The sequence below is a fragment of the Dryobates pubescens genome, chromosome 1, assembly GCF_014839835.1.
Source record: "Dryobates pubescens isolate bDryPub1 chromosome 1, bDryPub1.pri, whole genome shotgun sequence".
Classification (NCBI taxonomy): Eukaryota; Metazoa; Chordata; class Aves; order Piciformes; family Picidae; genus Dryobates; species Dryobates pubescens.
The window spans coordinates 361,568-386,819 of NC_071612.1; the positions used below are offsets into that span (position 1 = coordinate 361,568).

At 57.2% G+C, this 25,252-nt stretch overlaps 1 protein-coding gene across 1 annotated transcript in view; it reads left to right on the forward strand.

Annotated features, from left to right (window-relative positions):
• Positions 1–8,946: 8,946 nt before the first annotated feature.
• The window catches only part of PLXND1 (plexin D1), a 68,304-nt gene continuing 51,998 nt past the window's right edge, over positions 8,947–25,252 (forward strand). The window contains exon 1 of the mRNA XM_054179818.1: positions 8,947–10,606. Within this exon, the coding sequence (XP_054035793.1) occupies positions 9,287–10,606 (1,320 nt within the window). The 5' untranslated portion in view covers positions 8,947–9,286. The remainder of the gene's footprint in view (positions 10,607–25,252) is intronic.

The following is a 25,252-nucleotide window of genomic DNA, read 5'->3' on the forward strand; positions in this document are numbered from 1 at the left end:
GCTAGCCATGATTAGTGACCTGGTCAGCAAAGATAAGATCAGTGAGACTGATGGAGAGATAGCAAACCTCTGGGTGTGTGCATGGAGCTCGGGGCCTGGCCCCTGGACTCTCCTGAGTGCTGCACAGAAGTCTAAACACTGTGAAGCAGGGCAGTTGATCGACAGATCTGATTGAAGCCAGAAGTTCGTTTTGCTGTTGTTTTCCAACCCAGACCTAAGCAGGCATCACTTAGGAGGAGAACATCGATTGGAAGATAAACCCTGGGCACCAGAGGAGCCTGGAGGTGAAAAGTACCATTAAGTAGGTTAAAGGAGTCTGCCCTTATGTGACAAGCTGTCCTCTGTGTGAGAGGACTGAGAGCACAGAGAAGGAGATAAGAAGATTACAAGGTCAGATTCCAGGCTACAGAAACCTTGGTGGCTTGCCCTGTCATGGGCACCTCTGCGTGGATTGCAGGCAAGAGCCTAACGTGTGCCAGCTGTGGTGGGGCTGGTACTGCCTGCACCTCTCCTCTGGGAACTGACCCAGGGCTGTTAACTCATTTCTGTATGCCAGCAGCTTTCCAGGGGGGAACAAATTCTGGGGACTCAGCTGCTTGCCCTGAAAGGACTCAGTGGCAGGGAGGCAGAAGGCCCCCACATTTCATGGCATGTCCAGAAGTCACCTAAGTGTTTTCCCACTGTGAGCCCTGGCAGAACCTTGGTCACCTTGCCCAGCCAGTGGGCACAGCTGAGGCACTTGCCCAGGAGGAGTGAGACATTGCTGAGCTGGGCTATGAGTGCTCAGGGCTGGGTAGCCCCACACCAGGGGGGACACAGCACAGGGTCCTGCCCTGGGTGGGTGTTCTGCTGCTGACCACAGGAGGTGGCAACCACCGGGTAGGACACCACAGGTTTGGGCCTCTGAGGACATAACAGTGGCCAGAGTCCCAACCTGACCTGATGGTGTGAGGGAGCAGAGTTTACCTCTGTCCAGCCACAGAGAACAAATCCTGCTGGCACACACCTCAGCTCCCCTGTACATGTGGTCCTGAGGGATGTGGTTTAGTTGAGGGCTTGTCAGCATTAGGCTAATGATTGGACTCAATGATCTTAAAGGTCTTTTCCAATCCAGGCAGTTCTGTGATTCAAGAGACAGAGGAGCTCCATGCCTGGGATGTCACCTTCTGCATGGGGCCAGTGCCTGCAGCTCCTTGGTCCTCCTGGCTGTGAGGTCCTCCCTGCTCAGCTGAGGAGCCATAATGGGTGGCTGCCATTCCCTGGCTGTTTGACTCAGCAGAGCTGTAGCTCTGCACCCTCTGTAGGTGCCCACACCACTCGCACTCGTCTCGGGCAAGACAGCTGAGTTACTGCTGTGATCCCTTCTGCCCTGCTGGGGCAGAAGATGCTGAGCAAAGGGAATGCCCTGTGACATCCATGCCCCAGAAACACCCTGCACACCTGTGTGCAGTGGGACAGGTGGATGTGAGAAAAGAGACCACTGCTTGGGCAGGGAGAGCAGCTGGTGGGCAGGGGCTGGCAGCACTGCTCTGTAACTCAACCTGTGACAGCAGAGAGTGCTCAAGGTCGCTGGCACTGTTTAGGCTGCTTGATTGCCTTTTGTGCTTTCCTCAGTTGCTTTACTGCTGCTTCTGCTCAGTTTCAGGGTCATCTTTACATCTGGGTGCCTGTCCTACTGGGTTACCCAGCCAGTGCAGAGGAAAAGCTGATGTCAGTGTGTGGAGGCTGGTGGGAAGCTCCCAGGAGTGTGCAGATTTGAAACATCACAGGTTTTACATCACTGATCTTGGGGTGAGTTCAGGCACAAATACCTGCAGCAGAAGCATGCAGGCAGGATCTTTCCAGGCCAGGCTGAAACCTGAGAGTTCTCCTTTTCTGCTATAAGATTCCAAATGCTCCCCCTGGCCCTGGCTGAGGTTTTCAGTGTCTGTTTGGACGTGCAGTGTAGCTGTGTGGCTTCTTTTGGTTTCTTTCTAAGGCTGTGTGCACTGCACAGGAGAAACGTGTAAGCCTCTAGGACTGCTGGGGTCAGCAGGGAAATGTCAAGCACAGGATCACACTGCTTACAACATGTCCAGAAATACCCAGCACCAGATGGCACCCAACAAGTGACATGACAACAAGAGACAGCTATGGGAGGCCATGTGGGTGCCACATGTCAGAGCTGTGCCTGGACACTGCAGAGGAGGCCACTTTGAGGCACAGGTATGACATCCTGCCGGGCAGTGGGCACCTGCACTTGTGACTGGGGTTTGCTAAGGAGGGAGTGGGACAGACTGACCCCACACCTATTTCCAGATGCTGGGACGTGGCACAGGAGCTGCAGGACCTGATCATCCCATATGGAGCACAGAAAGGTCCAGAATGGTCTTTCCTTACTGTCCAAGTGCTGCCTTGTCTTGACTGGAAGTGGCATAGGCACCTTGTGGGCAGGGTTAGGGTGCAGGAGAAGGGCTTGAGGCTGGTGCCAGGAGGATTTCTGGCAGGGGCCGCTGGGCTGGAGTTCAGTGGGAGTGGTGCAGGGGCTGAGAGTGCTGGGGGACAGGACTGATGGGCCAGGGCTGGGAGGGTCTCTGGTGATAGGAGCCAGGCACTGGTACCCTGCTGGCATTGCTGCTGACTGTGGTAAGTACTGCTTGGGTAGGTTTTGGAGGTGCTGCTGTCAAGGGCTCTCTGAAGCAGACTGGTGGCTAGGGCTGGCTGGTGTTGCGAATCTGGGGCTAAGTTCAGCTGAGGAAAAGGCTGTCAGAGCCTGTGGGTCTGCACTACAGCTGGATGCCAAAACTATGGGATGGTCTGCAGGGCTGTCTCTGGCAAGGGCTGGATGGCCAAACAAGAGATTTGCGGTGGGGTCTGACCTTAGGACCAGCCCCTGGATTCACACCAGCACTAGGTCTGGCACTGGGGGCAGGTCAGGACAGGGGCTGGCCATGGCTGCTTGGCTGGGACTAGGACAGAGATGGTCAGAGGGAACTAAGGATGTGGGATGGAGCTAGGAGATGGCACCTGGGATGCACACTGTAGGCACATCTGCAGCTGGGCTAGGGTCTGCTCTGTTCAGCCGTGTGAAGACCAGAAATGCTTGGAGCTGAGCGCTCCGAACGCTGCCTCGAGATCGGTGGAGGACGGCAGAGGACCCTGGTGTGGGTCTGCCAAAGGAATCCCAGGGTTTAACCAGGATGCTTAGGGTTGTACTGAGATGTACAGAGCAAACACTTTTACCATTAACTACACTTAACCCTTTCACTTCAAAACACAGTGAGCATCAACACTGAAGCCTCAACCAGCCCAGTGAGCATGGGAAAGAACAACACCAAAGCCACTGAGGTAAGTCCAATTGGTTGGAATTAACAAGGGCAGCGTGGGCTGTAATAATGTATTTACAGCCTGGTGATTATACTGTGGGTAGGAAAGGAAAAGGATTAAATCCCTGTTTAGTTTGAGCTGCATTTTAGTGCAGCCAGTTCCTCAGTAGTGCACAGTTCAAATGTAGTCTGTCAAATCCTGCTGACATCGTTTGGCAGCAGAGACTTCCTCTAATTGAAAGCAATTGTGCTGTGAGCTCTCCCCCTTCCCGTTTGTTTCGGTTAAGGAGCAGCGGTGGCCTGTCTGCTTCGGCACGTATGGAGCAACTGCTGGCTGGGAGGCTGGCACACTGCGCAGCTGCCTTGGGACAGCTTCCTCCGGGCTTTGGGGAGCATGCTGGAACAAAGTTGGGAGGAGCAGCCCTGCTGCTTGTCACTGCGGGGCTCTGCCGTTTGGGTCAGCTGGGGCCTTCATGTGTGGATGCCAGGGTACAAGCCAGGATGGCTCCCGGCACAGCCAGGCTGTGTTTGGAGCGCTCCACGGCCCTGCTGGGATCCCACTGGGGATGCTCTGCTCCATCACTTCCCTTGCTGGAGCCAAGCACTGCAGCTCATGGTGCTGGAATCTTTCAGGAAGCACAGGGCTTGCCTGGATGCTCTGACACAGAGTAGATTTCCCTGGGGGAGGCTTACACAGTACTCAAACCACCAGCACCCACACTATGGGACCACACTATCATGCCACACTTCCCTGTGGCACGAGCCATGGGCATCACCAGAGTGTGTCCTGAGCTGGGCAGTGATGTCTGGGGCTCTTGGGATACCATGGTGAACAGCTGCTTGGCCCCAGTGGAGTGTCAAGGCTGGTGGTAGGATAGGACCTGTAAAGCAGAGCCTGTGCTGCAGGATGTCCTTCTGTCTTTGTGCTGCAGGGAAAGTGTCTGTGCTGGGTGTGGTGAGAGTGCTTGCTCTTGACACATGCTTTGTCTGATACCCCTCCGAAGCTCAGGAAGGTGCCTGCACCTCAGCTTATCCAGAGCTCAGAGCAGGACTGCATGAAACTCTCCTTCACCTTGATTGATCACCTTCCTTGATGTAACTACAAGTCACATCAAGTCTGATCTTCTGACCAGAACCTCTCTCAGGCTGGTGCTTCCCCCAGCCAAAGACAGGACCTTACTCCACCACACACAGCTCCACCCGTGCCTCCATCTGACCCACAGCCCCAGCGCAGGCTGCATGTCCCTCCGCACAGAGCTGGAGGCACAGCTGAGCTCACTGGCCATGCATCCCACCCTGACTGCTGTGGAGCTGGGTGAGCCCTTCTGGAGTCTCTAAGGAAAATAAGAGCAACAGGTCACCTGTGGAAAGTTGGAGAACCTGCTGCTCCTGTGTCCCAGCCCAGGGCCCAGCAGTGGGATTGCTCCAGTCCACGCAGAGCTGCCGGGTCGGAGGCAGCAGAGGCTGCAAACCAATCATGTTTTTATTGCCTTGTGATAAACCTTCTGGTCTGGAAAATCCTGCCATGATTCTCTGTGTGTGAACTTTCACCAGCACTGAGTCTGTCATTAACCTAGAAGGAGACCTTTTCATGCTCACAGCCTCTGTCTGCAGAGCCCCTCTCTGGAGGCGAATCCCTCATGGTGAGTATGTCAGCTGGCTGCACGCTGCAGACAAGGTTATGACTGCATTACACAGTGCTCTATATTACACTGGGAAAGGTTCATCTTGGGCTTGGGGTATAAAAAGTGTGATTTTACTCAGAAAGTGCCTCAGGTCCCCATAAATCCCTGTTGTCCTCACTCAGTGCAGGGCTGGAGGCCAGCATCAGGGTGGCAGTGGAGCGTGCTGCATCCACACAATCCCTGCCACAGCCATTTGCAGCGAAGCCAAGACCACACCAGAGCCTGTGTTTGGATTGAAGGACGCTTGGGAAGCGACCTTGCCGTGATCTTTCTGCTAAGCACCTAGCAGACTCCCAGGCTGCCACACCAGCAGTGGCAGCCTGGCCGCTGCCTCCACAAGCAGTGCCTGCAGCACAGAGCAGTAGCAGTAAAACAAAGACTTGAAAACACACCGAGGAGCTCATCGGCCACTTCCAAACCCTCTGCTGTTCCATAGTGCCCCAAAGTGCCTTACTGAGCACCTTGCTGATGCATCCAGCCTGGAGACACGGGCCATTAACAACTGACCGGATGAAGGCAGGGCGGCAGACAGGGCTGGAGAGTGTTGGATGAGTGGGATGAGCAGGACTCCTTCAGGTGGTGATTTCTCGGTGTCAAAATGCTCCTCAGCTCCTCCTTGGCTTCCCTCATGTTTTCCCGGTGCAGGGCTCTTCTCCACTTGGAAATGCCACTGTGGGGAGAGCCCTGTCCTGGCTGATTCTGGGCTGGGCTGGAGAGACCAAGCAGGACCACCCAGCTCTTGCCTATATCTTACCTGTTTCTCTCAGATGACTGCTACTGGCTTCTCTCAGGACAGGGAAGAGGCAAGAGCTGCCCCCCTGCTCTGATCTAGCAGAGCTGGTCAGTGGCCATTGCCATCAGTACAGGCTTCTGAGAGGGGAGTGAGCAGCTGAAGGGATTCCAAGCACTTGTCTGCTATGCCTTTGTGATTGCACCTTGTGTTCACCTGCCCTGCAGTCACACAGACAATAACCCAAACAGCACACTTAGAGGCAAAGAGGGGAGGAGATGAAGAAAGGCAGGGAAGTGGCTGCCTGAGTCATGGCAGAGGCACCTGCTGACCCACTGGTGCTTTCCCAGCAGCAGCTCTGGGGCAGCTGAGGCCGTATTTTGGCTTTACTTTGCAGGGTGCCAAGTGGCTCCTCTGTGGTCACTGGCTCCCAAGAAGGCTGTGTGGAGCAGGGGAGGGATGGCTGTTCCACATGCTGGGCCATGCTGTCCACCCAGGCCTTCCCAACGTGCCCAGTGTCAGAAGCAAGGACACACAGTGTTTTGCTTTTCTCCTGGTGCCAGCCCTCTGGGGTCCCAGGTGCCCAGGTAGCAGTGGTCCTGCACACCTGTCCCACAGGCAGCACATCTCCTCCAACCCACTGCAGAGGCTCACTGAAGACTGCTGGGACAAACCTGGCACTGCCAATGTGTGAGGGTGAGCTTCATCCCAGCCATCCCTGGGAATGAACCCTGCTGCCCAGAGGTGTGGACTCCCCTGCTAAGTGATTGGATCCTGGGCTTTGACAGCCTTGAGCCAACACACCCCGAGTAGCTGCAGGAGTAACTCGTGTTTGCCCTAAAGGGAAGCTGCTCTCGTGTAAATATCTTTATTAATAATTAAGGAGCTGCTGAGTCCTCCTGCGCAGCCCCCTCCCCACCGCCGGGGCGGAGAGGCTGCTGCCGCTGGACCCGCGCAGGGCTCGCACGGGAAGGGGCTCTGGAGGGGGTGATGGCCTATGGCAAGAGGCATGTGGTTAAATTTTGACCTTTTCTGTCTTCCTGAGCAAAAAAACGATGGCGAGATCTGTGTAGGAGGGACTGCAAAACCTCTGCTGCTCCATTAGGAGCATTACCCTGAAATACTCACTGGAGCTTCTAACAGCCCAGATAATAGGGGTGGGAAACCATTGCTGGAAAACATTCTCCTCAAAGCATCTTACCAAGGGATTGTTTCCTAACAGCCACAGTGAATATTTGTCAAATAATCCTTCAATACCACAAATGTTTTGTCTTTCATTGTATCACTGCAGATAACTGCTGGAGGAAGGAAAGGGGAGTGGGAGCTCCCCGGGGATTTCTCCGACACAGCCAGTGCTGGGTACCTTTGGGTAAGTCACACATTTCTGTCTCCTTTGGCCTATTTTTTTTTCCCCTAACTGACTATAATCTGGAACATAATTTGATATGCCTTAAAAGGCTGATTTCGCATGGAAGATGCTCTACTATCAGGGTAAGCAGCCATAAGAAATCCTAAAATAGGCAGATTAAGGGTTTGGGATCATGGGGTTTTATTTCTATGCAATTAGAGACATGATCACATTTAGAAATCGCTAACTTGTAGTTTAAAAAAGACCAAACAACCCCGAGTCCCACATTTAAAACCAGCTAATAAGTCTATTAATTAAGGATATGATTAGTAGAGACAAAGAGTGAGATAGCAGGGAAGCACAGCATTTAATTCAATGCACATTTTCAGTGGCCATGGCGTGGTCAAGGCAGTTGTGTATTAATTAGTGCTCTGAAGAGGGTGAGGAGGACAGGAAGGGGGAGAGGGAAATTGGCAGGTGTAGAAATGAGATTAGACAACAACAGAGGATTTTCCTCTCCAGAACAGAAGTCACAGAGAATCCTCCTCAGCCTCGCTAACATGTTTTGTACAAGTGAGAAATGTGCCCTGAGGAGGACAGGGCAGCAAGGCTCAGCTTGGGGACAGGATGAGGGGTGACAGCTTCCCTGGGGGCTGCCTGTGGTGCACTTCCAGGCAGTCGTGGCCAACCACCCTCGATTTTCCATCCTGGCATTAAAGGGTGGTGGCTGGCACGGTGTGCCCATGCACAACCTTACAAGGTGACCTGTGCTATCATGCTGCTGTAGCTGCAGTGGGACCAAGCCTGTGTGGGTGCTCTGGCAAGGGCTCTGCTCTTGGTGAAAGTCATGCTGGGGGCACAGAGGCCATGCCCACACCCTACTGCTCCACTGGGTTGTCAGCTCAGCCATAGCTTTGTCTCAAAGCCTCCACACACCAGCATCAGTGGGGTGCCTGCTGTGTGCCGGAGCACACCCAGCAATGCCCCCTCTTGCATAGGCACCTGGAGGTGCTACCCAATCAGTTGGGTCTTTCCTGGGTGTGCCTTGAGCCTCTGTGCCCGGTGTCACGAGGGGTGGCAGCTGATGAGCATGGTGGCTCTGGGCCCTTGGACTGCAGGACAAAGCAAGCACCTGCTGTGAGCGTGGCCCTGGACAGTGCCCTGTCCCAGGTCAGCTCCTAGCTTTTCCTGTGCACTCACCCAGTGCCCCTGCGCCTTGAAGCCTTCCCCTCCCTGCAGAGGGGGAAGGCCACACACCTGTAGCCAGGGGGAGTGGCAGGAGGTGCGAGTGGCACCTTCACCCACGCCGATGGAGCCCAAGGGTCTTCCCACGCTCATGAGGGAGGCTGGGAGGCTGTGGATCCCCGTGAGAGGAATTTGGGAACTGCGCCGCTGCTTCCCTCAGCCGCTTTTATCTCCAGTTAAGCAAGAGCCCATTGGAGGGCAGAGGAGATGCGCGGTCCCGCTCCGAGCTTGGCTGCTGGCAAACCGTGCGAGCAGAGCTGCTTCGGGCCCGCGCCTCGCCCCCGCCCTGTCCCCAGGGGCTGCCCACGGCCGTAGGTGCTCCGCAGCCGCGCTGGCTCCCTTGATACCCCTCTCCTCGGAGGGCCCGGCAGCCCTTCATGCTGCGGAGGCTGTAGGGAGACATCCCAGGGGATACCTCCCCCGTTACATGCCTGGTGCGTGTCTCAGCTCCGCGTCCTGCCTGCCCCGGGGGCGGCTCACGGGGCGCGGTCGGGAAGAGGGGGCTGCTGCGGGGGGCTAGAAGAGGTCAGTCCGTGCCGGTTCGCCGTGCCGGGAAACGCGCTCCTTCCCCCGCCTCCCTCCACGGCCCGTAGTGCTCGACAACGCGCAGGAACCAGCGGGGAGGCCGGCGGAGAGCCGGGACGAGCCGCTCCCGCGGTCGGGGAGCCGCCGCCCTGCCCGGTGCGCGGCCGACCGGCGGCGCGGGAACACACCGGTAACTTCCGAGCCCCACGCAGGGTCCGCACCGAGCCCCGAGGGTACGGCCGGGAGGGCGGGGCGGGGGGCGGGCGGGAGGCGCGGCCGTGAGCTCGCCCCGCCGCCGCCGCCGCCACCACCCCCCCGCTCCGCCGCGGCCGCCACTTCCCGCGGGCGTCGCGCAGCGGCGGGCGCTACTCCGCAGGAAGCGGCCCCGGCCCGGCCCCTCCCGCCGCTCGGCTCATGCACTCTGCGGCGCGGCGGCACGGGCGGCGGGATGGCTCCGGTACCAGTATCGGTGGGCGCTGAGCCGCGGCCCCCCGCGCTGTTACCGCTGTTGCTCCTGCTGCTGCTGCTGCTGCCCGGCCGCGCCGCCGGCCTGGAGGTGCAGCGCAAGTTCCTCTCGCCCACCCCTACCAACAACTTCGCCCTGGACGGACCCGGCTCCCGCGTCTACCTCGCGGCCGTCAACCGCCTCTTCCAGCTGTCGGGGGGCGAGCTGGCGCTGGAGGCGGAGGCGGCGGTGGGGCCGGTGCTTGACAGCCCTCTCTGCCACGCTCCGCAGCTGCCGCAGGCCTCCTGCGAGCACCCCAAGGTGCTCACCAACAACTACAACAAGATTCTGCAGCCCGACCCCGAGCAGGGCGTCCTCGTCGTCTGCGGCTCAATCTACCAGGGTCTCTGTCAGCTGCGCAGCATGGCCAACATCTCGGCCGTGGCCGTTCGCTTCCCGCCGGGAGGCAGCGACCCGGTCACCGTCTTTCCCAGCATGCTGAACGTGGCGGCGAACCACCCCAACGCCTCCACCGTGGGGCTGGTGCTGCGCCGCGGCGGCGGCGGGGCGCGGCTGCTGGTGGCCGCCACCTACACTGGCTTCGGCAGCCCCTTCTTCCCCCGCAACCGCAGCCTGGAGGACCACCGCTTCGAGAACACGCCCGAGATCGCCATCCGCGCCCTCAACGCCCGCGGCGACCTGGCCAAGCTTTTCACCTTCGACATCAACCCCTCCGACGACAACATCTTCAAGATCAAGCAGGGCGCCAAGGCGCGGCACAAGCTTAGCTTCGTCCGCGCCTTCCTGCAGCGCGGGGCCGCGCCGCCCGCCCGCCGCCCCTACGCCTACCTGGCGCTCAACAGCGAGGCCAACGCGGGCGATAAGGAGAGCCCCTCGCACAGCCTGCTGGCCCGCATCTGCCTGGGCGAGCCGGCCGAGGCCACGCTCAACGGCAGCGGCGAGACCAAGAAGCTGACCGAGTCCTACATCCAGCTGGGGCTGCGCTGCGGCGGCCCCGCCGACGCCTTCACCCGCCTCGTCTCCGTCTTCCCGGCGCGGGCGGTCTGGCGCAGCCCCGCCGACCCTGGCCCGGACCCGCCGCCTCCCGAGGACCTGCTTTTCGGCGTCTTCGAGCGGGCCGGGACCGCCGGCGGCGGGGGGCGGCCGCAGTCTGCGCTCTGCGTCTTCCGCTTCGCCGAGATCGAGGAGACGATCCGGGCCGCCCGCAACTCCTGCTTCGTCAGCCCGGCCGCCGGCATGGTCACCGTGCTGGACAGCGTGGTGCAGGGCACCGGGCCGGCCTGCGAGAAGAGGAACATACAGGTACGGCCGAGGGGCGGGCACCTGCCGGGGACGAGCAGGCAGAGCGGGGACAGAGTGTGCCGGGATGGGACGGGTAGGGGCAGCGGGGATGAGACATCCTGGAGCGGGCCGGGGAGGCGGGCTGGGTAGTCCCGGGACGGGCGTCGGGAGTCCGTGGCTGGCGGGCAGTAGGAGCCCCGGTCTGTTCACTGCTACCGCCGCCTCCCACGGGCCGGTGCGCCCCGCACTCCGCTCCCTGCCGTCCGCAAGCTCTGCTTTCCCCCTGCCCCGCGTCGGTCCCGTTTGTGGGTGCCAGGTCCCGCCGGCGCACGCTATCAAACCCAGCTGCGGTGGGCTCGTCTCGAACAGCGAATGTGTGTTGAGGGAGGAGCCCACCCGGGGGCACCTTCCCTTCTGCCGGGGGAACGCCGTTATTCCCATTCCCCGATTCGAGCGAGCCGCTGTGACTTGCTCTGACCCTGCTCCCAGGGCGTGCCCGGTGAACATCGCCGGTCCCGCCGGTCACTTCCCTGGGCCCATCCCGTCCAGCGGCCCCCAGCCGTGCCAGGGGACCTGCATCCAGGCTGCCTTGTGGCTCTTGGTAGAAGTTTGTCACTGTCAAGATTTGTTAGCGAGGGGCTGTGAAAGTGACACCAATCAAGCTGCCTCTTTCCCTTCCACTAAAGACATGCAGTGCTTGGGAAAAAGAGAAAAAAGGGCTGCTGTAACTCTGCATTTTTCCCCTCCTCTGGGAAGGATGCATAACTCAGAGCCGTCAGAGATCGTAAAAACATCTGTTTGCTCTCAAAGGCGAGACGGAGCGTGAGGGCTTGGGCTTCCCCGTGCAGTGCCCGTGGCAGAGAGAGAAAGGTCTCCCATGGAAACCCGCGAGTCTGGTGTGGCATCCACGCTGCCTTAGGAGATATGGTCTTAATGCACTGGCTCCTAGACCTGCTCTGCCCAAGCTGAATAGTTTTTCCCTGGTGGCAGAGCACAAGCAGCTGCCTGACAACCAGGAACTCTGGTAGTTGTCCTGGCTTTTGAGTTAATTCCACAAAGACTTCGTGCATTAAATGCTGGGAACCCAGTCCTGGAGCCTTGGCACAGTCACAGCTCTCGAAGCAGTCACTGGGAGTTAGGAATCCTGTTGACAGGATGGGCAGCTCTTGCAGGCTGTGGCTGATCTCAGCATCCCTGTGAGGCAGCCCCTGGATCCTGGCAGGGTTGGATGGCTGTGCCAGGCAGGTCGAGAGGAGGTATTGGGTCTGGGACTTCTCGAGGGTGAGTGCAGAATTCACAGCCTCACTGAAACTGGAAGCCAGGGGTGGAAGGACACCTGCTTCCTTTGAGCTTCTTCAGGGCTCAGGAAAGATGCTGGATTCTCTGGCTTTGGCTCACTAAAGAGAATGCTCCTGACTAGCACTACTCTGTTAGTGCTGAAGATACCAAGTGCTGTATGCAGTGAGGTATTCAGGCAGCCGATGCCCTGGTGGCTCCAGGGAGAGCCAGCGCTGGAGTGACACTTCACTGTCTCTGGGTCTGTCCTGCCGTAATGCCTGCTCTTGGCTACAGCCCCCCTCCCCAGCTGCTCCCCATGGGGAGGTAGGGGAGGCTGCTAGGGCCACGTTGTCAGCTGATGCCACCACGGTGGTCTGTGAAGGGTGGCTGTGTTCTGAAGGGGTGAGTGATAAGGGCTGTGAGGTGCAGAGGAGCAAGCTGGGCAGCCCCAAGTCTTGCCAGTCCTTTAGAGTCCATAGAAATGCTCCACAGCTACCAGTGTGGTGAACTTGGGCTGTGGGAAAATGTTTTGCATGGAGGCAACAGCATGGGTGGTGGCTGCACAGGTTGGGTGGGGAAAACCAGGGCTTAGTCCCACTGACACTGTCTCTTGAACCAGGCTCTTCACCCAGGGTGTCTCAGTGGTTTGCAGCTTACTCCTGTGCTTGTTACTGTTCCTCAGAAACCTAACGTGAGCATGAGACTGCATTTGTAAAGCTGCTTTGAGCCCCTTTGATGTCAGGTGCAGCAGGAGATGGATGAAGCAAGCCATTAATATTTGTTCATGCCTAATATTTCTGTGCCTCCTGTTTACTCGAAGTGTGTTCCTCTGCCACCGCTGACCAGCCTGCTGGGAAGCCTTCCTGCCACTCAGGAGGAGAACTTTTCATTGCTTTTGATTTTGCCTTTTACTTAATCGTTAGAACTGCCAACGAGTTAACAAGCTGTTTTCAAGTCCCAGAGCGGCAGTGTCGAGGGAAGAGTTGTAATGTTGTGTTTCTTTGTGCTGCTAAAGCCCAGCGTCAGTTTCCACCTTCGAGACAAGGAGATACTCCAACAGTTTTTTTTGTCCCAGCTCTGGGAGCTCAGCAGGAAGATGTATTAAAGCAGGAGCTGGTTTGGCAGAGCAGATCAGCATCTAGCTGCCTCCACATGATGAGCTCCACTTCTCCAGCCGCTGGCGGGTCTCTAGGTTTCCTCTTGCCTTCGCACCGCGGGCAGGGGCTCTGGCATTATCGGAATGGTGGTTCGTTAGTGGCTGGGTCTAAAGCTCCTTCTGGAAGGAAATGCGAAGAGCTAATGCTGGCCTGATCCGTTCCGCGTGGAGTGGAGGCTCGTTGGGAGCGCGGAGCGCAGGCTGCTGGGCGTAATGCGGTGTGAAAGGAAAATCATTGCCCCCTTGTGTGCTCTTCTCTTTAATTGAATGCTGCTCTCTTGCAGCACTCGGCTGCCGCTCAGCCAGGAGCCGCAGCGCTCGGCCACCTAAGGGCCTGCGGAGTGCCCCTGGTGCTGGCCATGCCCACTGGCCCCATGGCACCGGTGCGGCAGCGCTCCACAGCGAGGGGCCAGGCTTCCTACCCCTCAGCACTGTGATGAAGAGCCTGAGCAAGGAGCGTGAGGCAGGTGGGCCAGGGGCACTGGATCTCCATCAGCTGGCAGAGGAGCCTGGCTGGCTGCTGAGCCTGTGTCCCCACCACAGGGCAAGGGGAGTCACCAGCTTGGCGTGGGAATGGGCCTGCTGCTTTGATGGAAGCACTAGTTTGGAACTGTTTCTGTGAAGGGCTCCCTGGACCTTAGAGACATGAACCTCCAAGCTGTTGCTTGGATTCTTTCTACTCAAGTCCAGCACAGTATTGTGGAGTTGTGGTGGATTGACCTTGGCTGGGTGCTAGGTGCTGACCAAGCTCCTCTATCACTCAGCAGGACAAAGAAGTAGATGACCCTGCAAGGAGGTTGGACTGGATATGCTTCAAAGGTCTCTTACAAGCCAAACCTGTGTGTGCCTCTAAGAATGAAGCATGCACCTAATGGGTTTGTAAGACATGGAATATGCAGAGGAGGACAGTGCTGGCCAGGAGTGGAGGCCTGCTGGTGGGTCTCAGTGCATGCAGCTGAAAAGTGACTTGCTGAGGAGGTGAATTCACAGCAGGGGCTTATGAGAAGGAGGATGTATTAGGGAAGGATTTAGTTTGATTGGGTTCTTGTACCAAGAATGAGTGGGTGAGCTCTAGGATTGCTTTCCCTCAGCAGAAATAGCTTTTTATAATGAGTTTGGTGTCAGATCCTGGGCTGGCTTTGTAACGCATGTAGATAAAATGAGCTGGTGCTGCTCTTGCCCACTCAGAGCTTGGGTGGAATTTGGAGCTGAGCCCCCAGGAGAGGAGGGGAGTGTGAGCTCTCTGTGGCAGCAGTGTGCTGACAAAGGTTACCCTGAAACACTATGTGGGCTTGCCTCATGTTGGAGCTGCTCTGCCCCAGCAGGACCATGGTGTGGTAGGTTTGCCGGTCATGCTGACTGTGTGGCTGGAGCACAGTGAAGCTGTGGTACACCACAGCCCTTGTGAGAGCATAGTTGACAGGACCCTTCCTGACCTGGCTTTCTGTTGGCTATGCAAGAGCTCTGTCCCAGAGCCTTCCCACGTGGTTAGAGGGGTAGGAACAAAGATATGGTGACCCTGCTGTAGCACTACCAGTGGAGTGAAGCCCTTGGCCATCCTCTTGCCACTGCCCTGTCTCTTAGTCTCGTGTTTGGGTCAGGGGACAGATTTGGGCATCTTGGAGCTGCTCCAACCTGGAACTCGTTTTTGGGCAGGGAAATGAGATGGCTCCTGGGCAGCCTCAGCCCTGTCCTTGTGGCTGCAGCATAAGGGTGAGAGAAAGTGCACCTCCAGGGGGTCTCTGCAGGCCTTCCTGCTCTGGGTGTCCCACTGGTGGCTGATGGGGGTCTGAGTTTAACATGAAATCAAGCACATGGCATGAGGAGGGAGCTCATTTGAGGAGAAGCTGAGCTGGTGACCCCAGCCCACACTCCTGGCTGCGCCAGACTCCTCCTCTTCTGTGGTTTCCATGCCGAGCCCCACGCTGTCCTGAAGCCTCCAGAGAGGCAAGGAGGGAAAGCAAGCCCTGTTCATTAGACTTAGCTGTGCTAGCCAGGGATCTGCATCTCTCCTGGGAAATATTTGGGGTCCACAACTCAAAAAAGGCTGAGAATCCAGTTTGGTTCCTCTGCTGGAGAGCAGGGGCAGGGCAGCATGGGATAATGATGTGTTTCAGCATTAATTCTCAACTTTCTGGCCCTTGTGGCTTTGTGTCAGATCATGCATGCTCAGTGAGCATTCTGTGGTGCAAGGATGGGAGATACCCACCAGTGAGCTCTGCTGTAATGGGCTGTTAAATAAAACAAGCTCCTTGGGTAGGCTGTACAAACAGTCTCAGCATAGATGTGTGCCTGGGCATGGAAATGTGGTTTGAGACCAGTCAGGAAATGTTCCCAAAGCAAAAACCCCTCATGTACACGTGGGAATATGACAAAGCATCTACTGACTGTCCAAACATACTGTGGCAGATCCGTGGGACTGGGTTTTACAGGCACTGAGTTGCTTTGAAGTGCTGGTTTGTACTAATTCAGAAATCCCAAACATGAAAATAAATCACAGAGATGGGCTCCAACCTTGCCTCTGCTCACAGAAATCCAGAGGATTAGCCACAGAAAGGAAGCTGGGAACTTACACATAATGTGTGCTCTGAAGATGAGGCAGGAGTTCTTGTAGCAGAATTAATGGTTGTACTTCACAGCCTGGGCCCTGTCCGGAGCTGCTGGCACGCACTGGGAGGTGCCGGTGCCCTGTGCCAGAGCTGCACCGTGCCGCGGTGCCACCAGGACCCGGTTTGCTTTTGAATGTTGGTGTCATAGCATTGTAGAATGGCTTAGGTTGGAAGGGATCTTAAGAGATCATCTGCTCCAACCTCCCCACTGTGGGCAGGGTCACCTCTCAAGTGTGCTCCCAGGGGCTGGCAGGGCCTGGGATGCCCTGGATGAGGAGCTCAAGTCGCAGCCTGAGCTTTGCAGTGGGCTGGTACCTGCCCATCTCTCAGCAGCTGTTAGCAAGTCGTGGCCAGCACTGGGGGCCCTCCCTTGGGATTGCTGAGGAAACAGGACCCTGGGCTCCCAGTGCCAGCAGCTGGGAGCAGGGAGCAGGAGCCGTGTGAATCTGGCCCTCCCTGCCAGGGCAGGCTGGGCTCCGGGGGCTGCCTGTGCCTAGGGGCTTAGGGAGCAGGGTGGGCTGCTGGGGAGCAGGTTGGTGCCTGAGCTGAAGGTGGGTGGTGGAAAGGTGCTTGCCAGGGCTCATCCCTGCTTTGCAGCTCAAGCTCAAACAGATCCCAGACTGCAAAGGGGAGCTGGGTGGAAGTGGCAGAAGTTTTTGTGATGGCAACCAGAAGTTGTGCTGCTTTAGTGAGAGAGCTGCAAGTGGCTCTGGGCTGTGGCCAGGTGCCTGCCAGCTCCTGGTGCTGCCCAGCTGGGACAGATGGCACCAGGGCCCTTTGCAGAGGGGGTCAGAGCCGCTCCCCTGGATTTCTGGAGAGCTGGGACCACAGCTGGCTGCCCATAGTTATTCTTGGTAGTTAGTTGGCCAGGCTAACTGTGACCCATTGAGCTCATCAGACCTACAGTAACTAAACCATGGTGCAGGTGGAAAGCAGGAAAAGGGTCATTTTTGCCAAGCCCAGTGTTTCATGTGGAAGGTGCATCACATCCAGGGGGATGCTGGAGCACTCTGGAGACATGCTCGTAGGATGGCACAGAGGCAGTGGTCGTGTCTCAAAAGCAGTGCCTTCATTCAAGGGTTTTCAAACACTTCTGTTCCTGTATTCCTGGGTGTTTCCCAGGGCAGATGTCTGGGTCCCATGTGTGAATGGGACCCTGATCCCTGGGAGCCCAGCAGGTGCCAGCTTGGGCACAGGCTCTCAGTGGCTGGAAATGAAGGGATTTGCCATTTCTTTTCCGATTTTTCAAAGTTTGCTGCCACGTGGATGAGTAGTGGCCAGTGGAGCTGCAAGGCATGGAGAGAGAGGGTGGGGCTGGTCAAGCCCAGGGCACAAACCCCTGTTACGAGTCTCAGGCCTCAGTGCAGCAGCAGGGTCATGTTTGGGTCTGCAGTGACCAAACCCGTGCTGGCCACCCTGCCAGCAACACAGACAGTGCTGGGCAGCTGGTGCTGGGGAGCAGCAGTTGGGCCAGACAGGACCAGCTGCTGGAACAAGGCTGCCCCTGTTCTGGACATGAACTGTTGGAGGGCTCTTGCTCTGGCAAGATTTCTGCAGTTGGTGTTGCCAGTGGCACCAGAGCACAAATCTTTTAATCCCAACCCAGAAGCAAAACTACCTGCAAGTCTGGATTTTGCAGAGAGACACTGCTGTTATGGGGAGGACCTGTGGAAGCTGCCTTCCTGCTCCTGTCTCACCTCTCTTGGAAGGAATGAGGCTGCTCCACAGTGCTGCTGCTGGAGGGGAGCCCCTGGCAGATTCTCGTCCCTCTGCTGACCATTGCCAGCACTTTGTGGGTTGTGAGCTGCTGAGACCAGAAGCCACCTCTGGTGGATCCCCTGGTCTGAAGGGGCCACTGAGAACCTGGCAAGTCCCAGAAACAGCTGTGCAATCTTTTGGGAGGAGCTGGGCACAGTGTAGTGCCAGCCCTGGGTCCAGGGGGGAGCTGGGCAACAGCAAGCAGCAGGTTCCAGGGCTGGCTGACTCCTGAGTCCCTGTCACCCTACAGCCGGTCTCAGATCCAGATGTTAACTGCAGGCAGTAGAGAGGCACCGGGCTGTGGTGTGTGGCTCCTTGGAGAGCGGTGGACCCAAGACTCGGAGCTGGCTCACACAGGGAGTGGGCTTAGGTCACCCTTTTGGCAGTCAGTGTGGCAGGTCAGGAAAGGTGGCTCAAGGAAACAGATCTGTGTCTGGGGAGGAACTGATCAGATGAGTTCTTCCCTGTGTGTCCTGGGGATGAGCCACAGCAGAGGCTGGGGTGAGTGATCCTGCACGCCCCTCCTGGGGGCTCCCTGCCAGGACAGCCTCTGGCCACCTCTGTGCACCGAGGCTCCCCAGCTGCAGAAGGATCACTTGGCCGCCGTCAAATAAATTGCTGAAGAAGGATGTGCAGCATTGGGAGGGAGCTGCAGTGTTGTGTCCCTGCAGGCGAGGGGCACGCCGGTACCCTCTGTGGCACGGCAGCGTGGGCAGAGGCAGGTTTCACCGAGGATGCATCAAGGAAGAGCAGAGTTCTGCTAATTATCACAGAGCTTAATTGGTTCAGCAGAACTAATGAAGAAAATACAGGAAAACATTTACTGCAAACTGTTGCTAAATGAAGCAGATTTGGAGTGACACAAGGCAGGGAGCGTGGCGTCCGCTGGGAGGTTGGTACCTTAATGGGCGCTGAGCCCAGCCCCGCAGCGCGGGCGCGGTGCTCTGGGCACGGCAAGTGCTAAGGGCTGGTCTCAGCTATGGAGGAAAACAGCCCTTGAAGGCGGAGGAGCCAAGCTCAGGGTCCGCCCAGGACTGCCCCTGCGGGAGGAGGTTTGGATGGCTGGAGCTTGGCAGCTGAAGCCAAAACCGAAGAGAAATGAGAGGCACAGCTCGAGTGGTGCAGTGGGGCTGTCCCCAGGAAAGAGCAGCTGGGGGAATACAGCCTGAATGAGCCAGGAGTCCTACTCCAGGCAGCTCCCAGCTACTTTGGCCTTCAGCACGGTGCGGGGTGGCCCTGGGACGAGGCATCCGCGCTGGTCCCCTCCTGGCCCCCGGGGAGCAGGGCAGAGGAGCCACGATTCCAAGCAGGGTGAATTTAGAGGACGTGCAAACTGCTGCTGAAACAGGGCTGTGCTGGCTGTGTCCGCCCCTCTGGAGCCTGCTGTTGGCTAATCCCTCTGCCTGCCCACTCCTGGGGGATTTGATTGTATAAGCTGAAGTATTGTATTTAATGCAGGATGAAGGCTAACATAATAAGCCTGACCAGTCATCCTGGTGGTGTGAAGGATGTGCAATTGCAGTTAAAGGGCTGCTAGTTCTTCATACTTCTCTGCTTTGAGCAGCTCCCCGTGCCATCACACGTGCTGCCCAGCTCCCTGCGGGGCCAAGTGCTGAGTGTGCCAGGCCCTGGCTTATGTGGAGCAGAGATGAGGGACCCATGCCAGGGCTGCCTGGGCTTGGGGGCATGGTGTTTTGGGGGAAGGCTGTGCAGAGCATTGTCCTCCCAGCATTGCCCTCAGCTTTGCCTTTCTTCAACTTCAAGGTCAATGTGCCAGGGCTGATAGGTGACCAGGGCTGATGGAGTGATGCCCAGCCAGTTCCTGCTGGAGGAGGTGGCAGAGGAGAACAAGGAGGTGACCACCTGTCCAACTTCAGTGCCACTGCTGGAGCCTCTGGGGACTCCTCAAAGCTCTTACATCCTCCCTAAAACCCCAAGGAAGTTTGTAGACACCCCCTGCCCTTTCCTTCTGCACCTGCAGTAGTGCAGCAGGAGATGGATGGCTGCAGGAAGATGATGTTTGTTGAAGCCATTGTTGGGCATTGGCCTCACCTCAGTGCACTGCCTGGCTTTGCCTGCAGCCCAGCTCTTCCCTGGCCCTGTTCTAGGCTTTCCACTTGCCTGCATCTTCCCTCTGAAACAGGTTCTTGTGGGCAGCAGCGGAACATGAGCGCTGCCTGGGCTGCTGGGGTTGGAGCAGTTAGAGCTTGGGCTTCACCCTCTGAGCTGAGATGTGGCACTGACAGCATCGTCTGGCATTTCAAACCTCCTTGCCTCCGGTGATTTGAGGTCTGCAGCCGTGAGGGAGGTGAATGTGGCTGCTGCTGCTCAGATGCAGTGGTTTGACCTGACCCAGGCTTGGTCTTGAACTAGGTCTGTGGCTTTGCAGGCTCACTGAGAACAGTTTCTTGATGGCATTTGGGGGGCTGATGGGCTCTGCCTGGCAGGTCAGGTCTGGCCCTCAGTCCAGCTTCAGATGTGGTCTGCTGAGCCTGTCACCTTGTGAGTAGTGGGCACCTCAGCCACTGCCAAAACTCAGCAGTGAAAGGCAGAACAAGTGACACAGGCACCCAGGGCTGCTGGGCATCTTCTGCCTGTGCGGGCTCCTGAGTGCAGAACAGGTCTGCATTGGTGAGAAGTCCCAGCAGAGGCCTTGCTGCCTTCCCTAGTGCCCATCAGTCCTCTTCTCACTGGGCTTCCTCCTGGTTCACTCTGCTCACCTTCTGTGATGGACACCAGCCTGAATGCCTCAGCTGCTGGAATCAGGGAATGTCCCATGTGAAGCTGCTGAGTGAATGTTGGGAGCTGGCAGGAAAGAAAAGGACTGGAGCCTAGAGCAGGGAGAGGGAAGAATGAGTTTTGTAAGACGGAGGGGAAAGTTTTCCTGTAAAACAATAGTGAAGATACTGTTTGAGGCAGCAGGAGCTCTGCAGAGCCCCAAGCAGTGCTTCTGGGCTGTGGTGCAGGGAGGAGCAGGTGCCCTGGCACAGCCATGTGGCAGCATGGCTTTGCCTGGGGAGCAGTGCTTGGTGGGGGTAGCAGAAGGAGTCTGGTGATGGCTTTTCATTAGCAATTGCTCCTCTTCAGCAGGACAGGCTCTTGCCTGACCCAGGGCTGGAGATGATGGTCATCCCCACTATGCCATGTGGGTACAAGGTGCCTGGGGATGTGGGTAGATCATTGTGGTTTCCAAGGGCATGAGCCACCACCGAGGCCTGCAGGAGAGGTCCTGAAGGCTGCTGGTGTGGTAGAAGTGGGACTGGGGCTCCCCATGGGCAGAATGTGGCCTGGATTGCCCCTGAGAGCAGGGGGATGAGTGTTTGGACAGCCTTTTACTCGTGTCACTGGTGGCTTGCAGTGCACTGGGGCCAGGGCTGGCACTGTGCAGATATGCAGAACACAGCAAAACCACTTCCTCACTCCAGGAACTTGTGGTTTAAGTAAGTAGTGAAATCAGGGTGCAGACCTTGCTTTAAGTGTTGTTAAGGATGGATGTCTGCTGTGCTGTGGTGGTGCTGGGTGCCTGGTATGGGTGATGCTCGAGAACTCAGCAAGGTTCTTTTGATCAGGGGTGCTGGGCTGGCCAGGAGTGCTCCCTTCGTTGTCTCGCAGTGCTTGGGACAAGGGCTGGAGAGTGGAGGAGTTGAGAGATAGTGCCTGCAATTCGAGCTGGTTACAGCTCGAGTGCCTCAACAGCAGAGCCCTCTTCTGAGGCTGGCGTTTTCCTCCAGGCATCCCAAGCAGCCCGTTTGTGACAGCTCTGGCTGCACCAGGCAGCAGATAAACGCCTGATTGTGTGTGCAGAGCGCCAGGGGAGCGGGTCCTGGGCTGGCTGGGCTCAGGGGCACGGAGGGCAACTTGTGCTGCCTTCCGAATGCTGTTGGGCTGATTGCCACCATCTCCCGCGCTGTGCCTGTGCACTATCTGCACCTCGGGTTTTAGCCTTTCCCTGCAGCTGAACTTTGAGCCCATGTCCTGCTCTTCTCTCTCTGCATTCTTTTGGGCATTCTCTCTGCAGCCAGCGATTTCCCTGAGTCATACCTAAGCCTTAATAAAGCCTAATGGGTGATGTTAAGGAAGGCAGGAGATAGAAGGAGAGCCCTTTTATCGCCGGCTTTAGTGGCCTGAAAACGTCAGTAGTGTGGGAGCAGCTGCCAGGCTTTGAGCCCATGAAGACGATGGCTAAGTCCCACAACTCGACAAGTTTGGAGCGGATTATCAGAGCTGGCTGTGTCATTTTCCCAGGACTCCAGGCACGCTGGGAGCCAAGGCTTTAATCCTCTCTGATGTGATGCATGGCGGGGGCCGGGCTCCGACCCGCTCCGGCAGAGCCAGAGGAGCCTCGTGGAGAGCAGAGGCTGCAGGGCTTTCTCTGAACCGTGGCCTGCTTTGATTCACAAAAACTCCATCTTTGCTTCAGAACTATTTTTAAGGTCACAAACACAGGATGCAGAAATCAGTGTGCTTCATGGCTTTCCTGAGTGCTGCCTCACCACTCCTCTTCCTCCTTCTGTTTCCAGCAGACTTCCTTCCCGAAAGGACATCCTGCAGGCCTGCCTCTGGGGCTGGGGAACCGTAATGGAAATGCTGGGAAATTGCCTTTGCTGCTCCTTTCAGGCCCGGGATAAAGACCTGACCTCACATGGTGAAACTGGCTGAGCTCTGGAGCCTTGGTGGGGCTGGAGATACTCCCCTGTTCCACCCTGGGTTTGTAGCCATGCTCAGGGGTAGATCTCACAACCCCTCCTCTGCCATGGCTCCTTGCTGTGAAATTCTGCAGAAGTGCTGAGTGTACCCTCCTGGTGGTGGCAGGGCTGCTGGGCCAGTGCTGGCTGGGGGCTGTCCCCAGCATGTGCCTTAGGTGGCTCTTGGTTTGTGCTGAAGTGGCAGCGCCAGGCGTTGTGGCGCAGAAGGATTTGACTCTTCTTGCCCAGTGCTCTGAGTTACTGACAGTGCAGAGCAGGCAGCAGCAGGCAGCAGCGCAGGGGCAGTACAGTGAGTGCCCTTGGGGCTGTTTAAAATGTAGGTGTTCCAGAAATGTCTGGCTGTGGCACTGGGTGACATGGTGGTGCTGGGTTGATGATTTGGTTCAGGGATTGTAGAGGTCTTTTCCAAGTGAAACAATTCCATGGTAGAGGGAGGCTGGTTTGGGAAGACACTTAACATTTCTGCTGTCCCCACACCGGGGCAGGGCAGTTTGGTTTCAGGCTGAGCAGGACTTACCCATTCCCATGCAGAGAGCCCCTTAGCCCAGCCTTCCCAAGCCGCAGGGATTGCCTGGTGCCTGCAGGAGGATGTGGCTTGGCCATATCCTGTTTACCCTAACGTGACACAGTTCAGATGTCCCTCGGTGCTGTGGTGTGTGGGGAGCAGCAGCCCCGTGCATCCCCCCGCCCTGGGACCAGGGAGAGGGAAGCACCACATCTCCTGCTGTCACTTGGAGAGAGGTGTTTGGGAGGAAGGATGTGTGGCCCAAGCACAGCCTGGGCTGTGTGAGAATGACTGCATCCTGTTTACAGGGCAGACACCCTGGCCGCTGGCTGCGGCCGGCTGGTTTATAGCAGGCGCTGCAGATAAGGGACTTCCCCTGCTCGCAGCCACCTGTGAGAAGAAAGGGCTGCGTCCCCCGGGGGGACAGGCAGACCTTGCTGCCAGCTGCTGCGGGGAGAGCTGCTGAGCATCCTGCTGGATGCGTGGAGCTACTTCTGGGCTTTGGTTTCCTGGCAGGAAGGAGCCTTGTGAGCTTCAGGTGGTTAGTGCTGGTGAGGAGGAACGACGAGGAGCTGGAGATAACCATCCCCAGGATAAAGGAATAAACCCAAACGTGCTTCTAGAGGGCTGGCTGGGAATGGGAGGGACCCAGTGGTGGCTTGTACATCCTCTGCGTGGTGTGGGAAAGCTGTTTGCCAGTTGGAGGGGGAAATGTACGCCCTTGAGAGATTGGGCTGTGATTTTGTCTTCCAGCAGCCCAAAGTGCTGTAGGGCTGCAGAATGCATTTGGCAGAGACACTTGTGGCTCCTGATGCTTTTGTCTGGGCTGCACGTGAGCCAGTCTGCAGCTCTGAGCATGTTGCCTCCTGCTTGGCTCTCGCTGCAGCAGAGGAAGTTTCTCACATCACTCTTTGTTCCTCCACATCCCACACAACCAACACGGGCTCTGGTGTCTGCTGGGGCACAGAGCACTGGGATCAGGATGGTTTCACATGGAGAGGACCTGGGCTGCTGTTACTGGCAGCATGTGCTGACCCAGAGCGTAGAATCCAGGCCAGGATGCTGGTGGCCTCCTTGGCCACCTGGGCACACTGCTGGTTCACCTTCAGCCACCTGCCTACCAGCACCCCCAAGTCCTTTTCCACCAGGCTGCTTCCCACTCTGCCCCAAGCCTGGGGTTGTTGTGCCCAAAGTGCAGGACCCAGCAGTTGGTCTTCTTAACCCTCATTCTGTTGACCTCAGCCCATGGGTTTAAGCTGTCCAGATCTCTCTGCACAGCCTTCCTCCTCTGGAGTACAGCCCTGGAGTGCTCTGGTGGGGGCTTCTTTCCTCCCATCTGTGAGGGGACCTTGACTCTTGTTCCCAGAGACACCACCCAGTTGCTGCACATCTGTTTAGGGTTTTAGCCAATTTCTTCCCCATTTTGTCCAGGGATGCACTGCTGTAGTGTGGCACCAACCCGGGGGGTGGTGGTGGTCGGGAGGGTTGACAGGCACGAGTCCAGTTTCTGATCAGACACAGCCTCAGAGCCCTGCGTTTGTTCCACGTCAGTTCCCACTCCTGCTGATGATCTGGGAAGGAATATCCAAGTTATGGCTGAGTTCAGCACGGTGTAAAATGTGCTTAGTTTTAGGGGTGTGGGTTGCAGTCTACCAATGTCTCTTGTCTGGAGGTCATCAGCACTTCTGGGATCAGGGCCTTAGTTTGGTTGCTTTCATTTGGTGTGCTTTGAGGCAGCCTGCAGACACCCACAGCTGTCAGCACATCAGCCCTGTAGCTGCATGCCCGCACCCAGGGAGGGTGACCGCAGCTGTGGCTTCTCTTGAGCTAAGGCTGAAATGATGCTGTAGCAGTGGCCCTTGAAACATGCCCATTGTTGGAGCAGCTCTGGCTGCACCCACAGCACTTCATAAAAGCTGACAGCAGGTAGCCGGTGGGCAGCAAGACTTGTGATGCTCAGACACTGCTGAGTCCATCCACACTGTCTCAGCAGGAGTTGTAAGGAGAATTCTGGAGGAGAGTGGTCATAAATCTTGGGTGCACCTTGGCAGGGTAGGAGAAATAGGAGGCATCAGTCCTGTTCTGAAGTGCTGCTGTCATGCAGCAGCTCTGCTAATTGATTTAGCGCAGGATGCTGAAGTCTGTTGTCTTGCTTTGGACCAAATGAGACAAATGCTTGCTCACAGATGAGGAGTCCTTAACATTTGTCCTCCGTCTTCGCCCCTGGGCACCTGATAGGCAGTCAGCATGGAGCCTTAATACCAGCCTCATGGCCCTAGTTGCCAGCCATCATGCCCAGTGCCAGCCTGGCAGTGCTGCTCACCACAGTCATTCCTGCTGGAGCCAGGTGCCTGCTCGGGCTGCAGCGCTGCTTGTCCTGCTGGATTCAGCTTCTCTGTAGCAAAGGCAGTTCCAGCTCCCTCAGAGCTTTGAGGAGCAGCTTGAAAGCAGAAGCCAGAGGTGAATAATGACCATCTTGTGGTCATGGGCACAGGGCACAGCTACACTTGCTCCCTGGGGCATAGTGAGTGCCTGCGGAGAGAGGCTGGACGGGGCCGGTGGCTCCAGTGTCCCTCTCCTGTTCATCCCATCCCATCCCATCCCATCCCATCCCATCCCATCCCATCCCATCCCATCCCATCCCATCCCATCCCA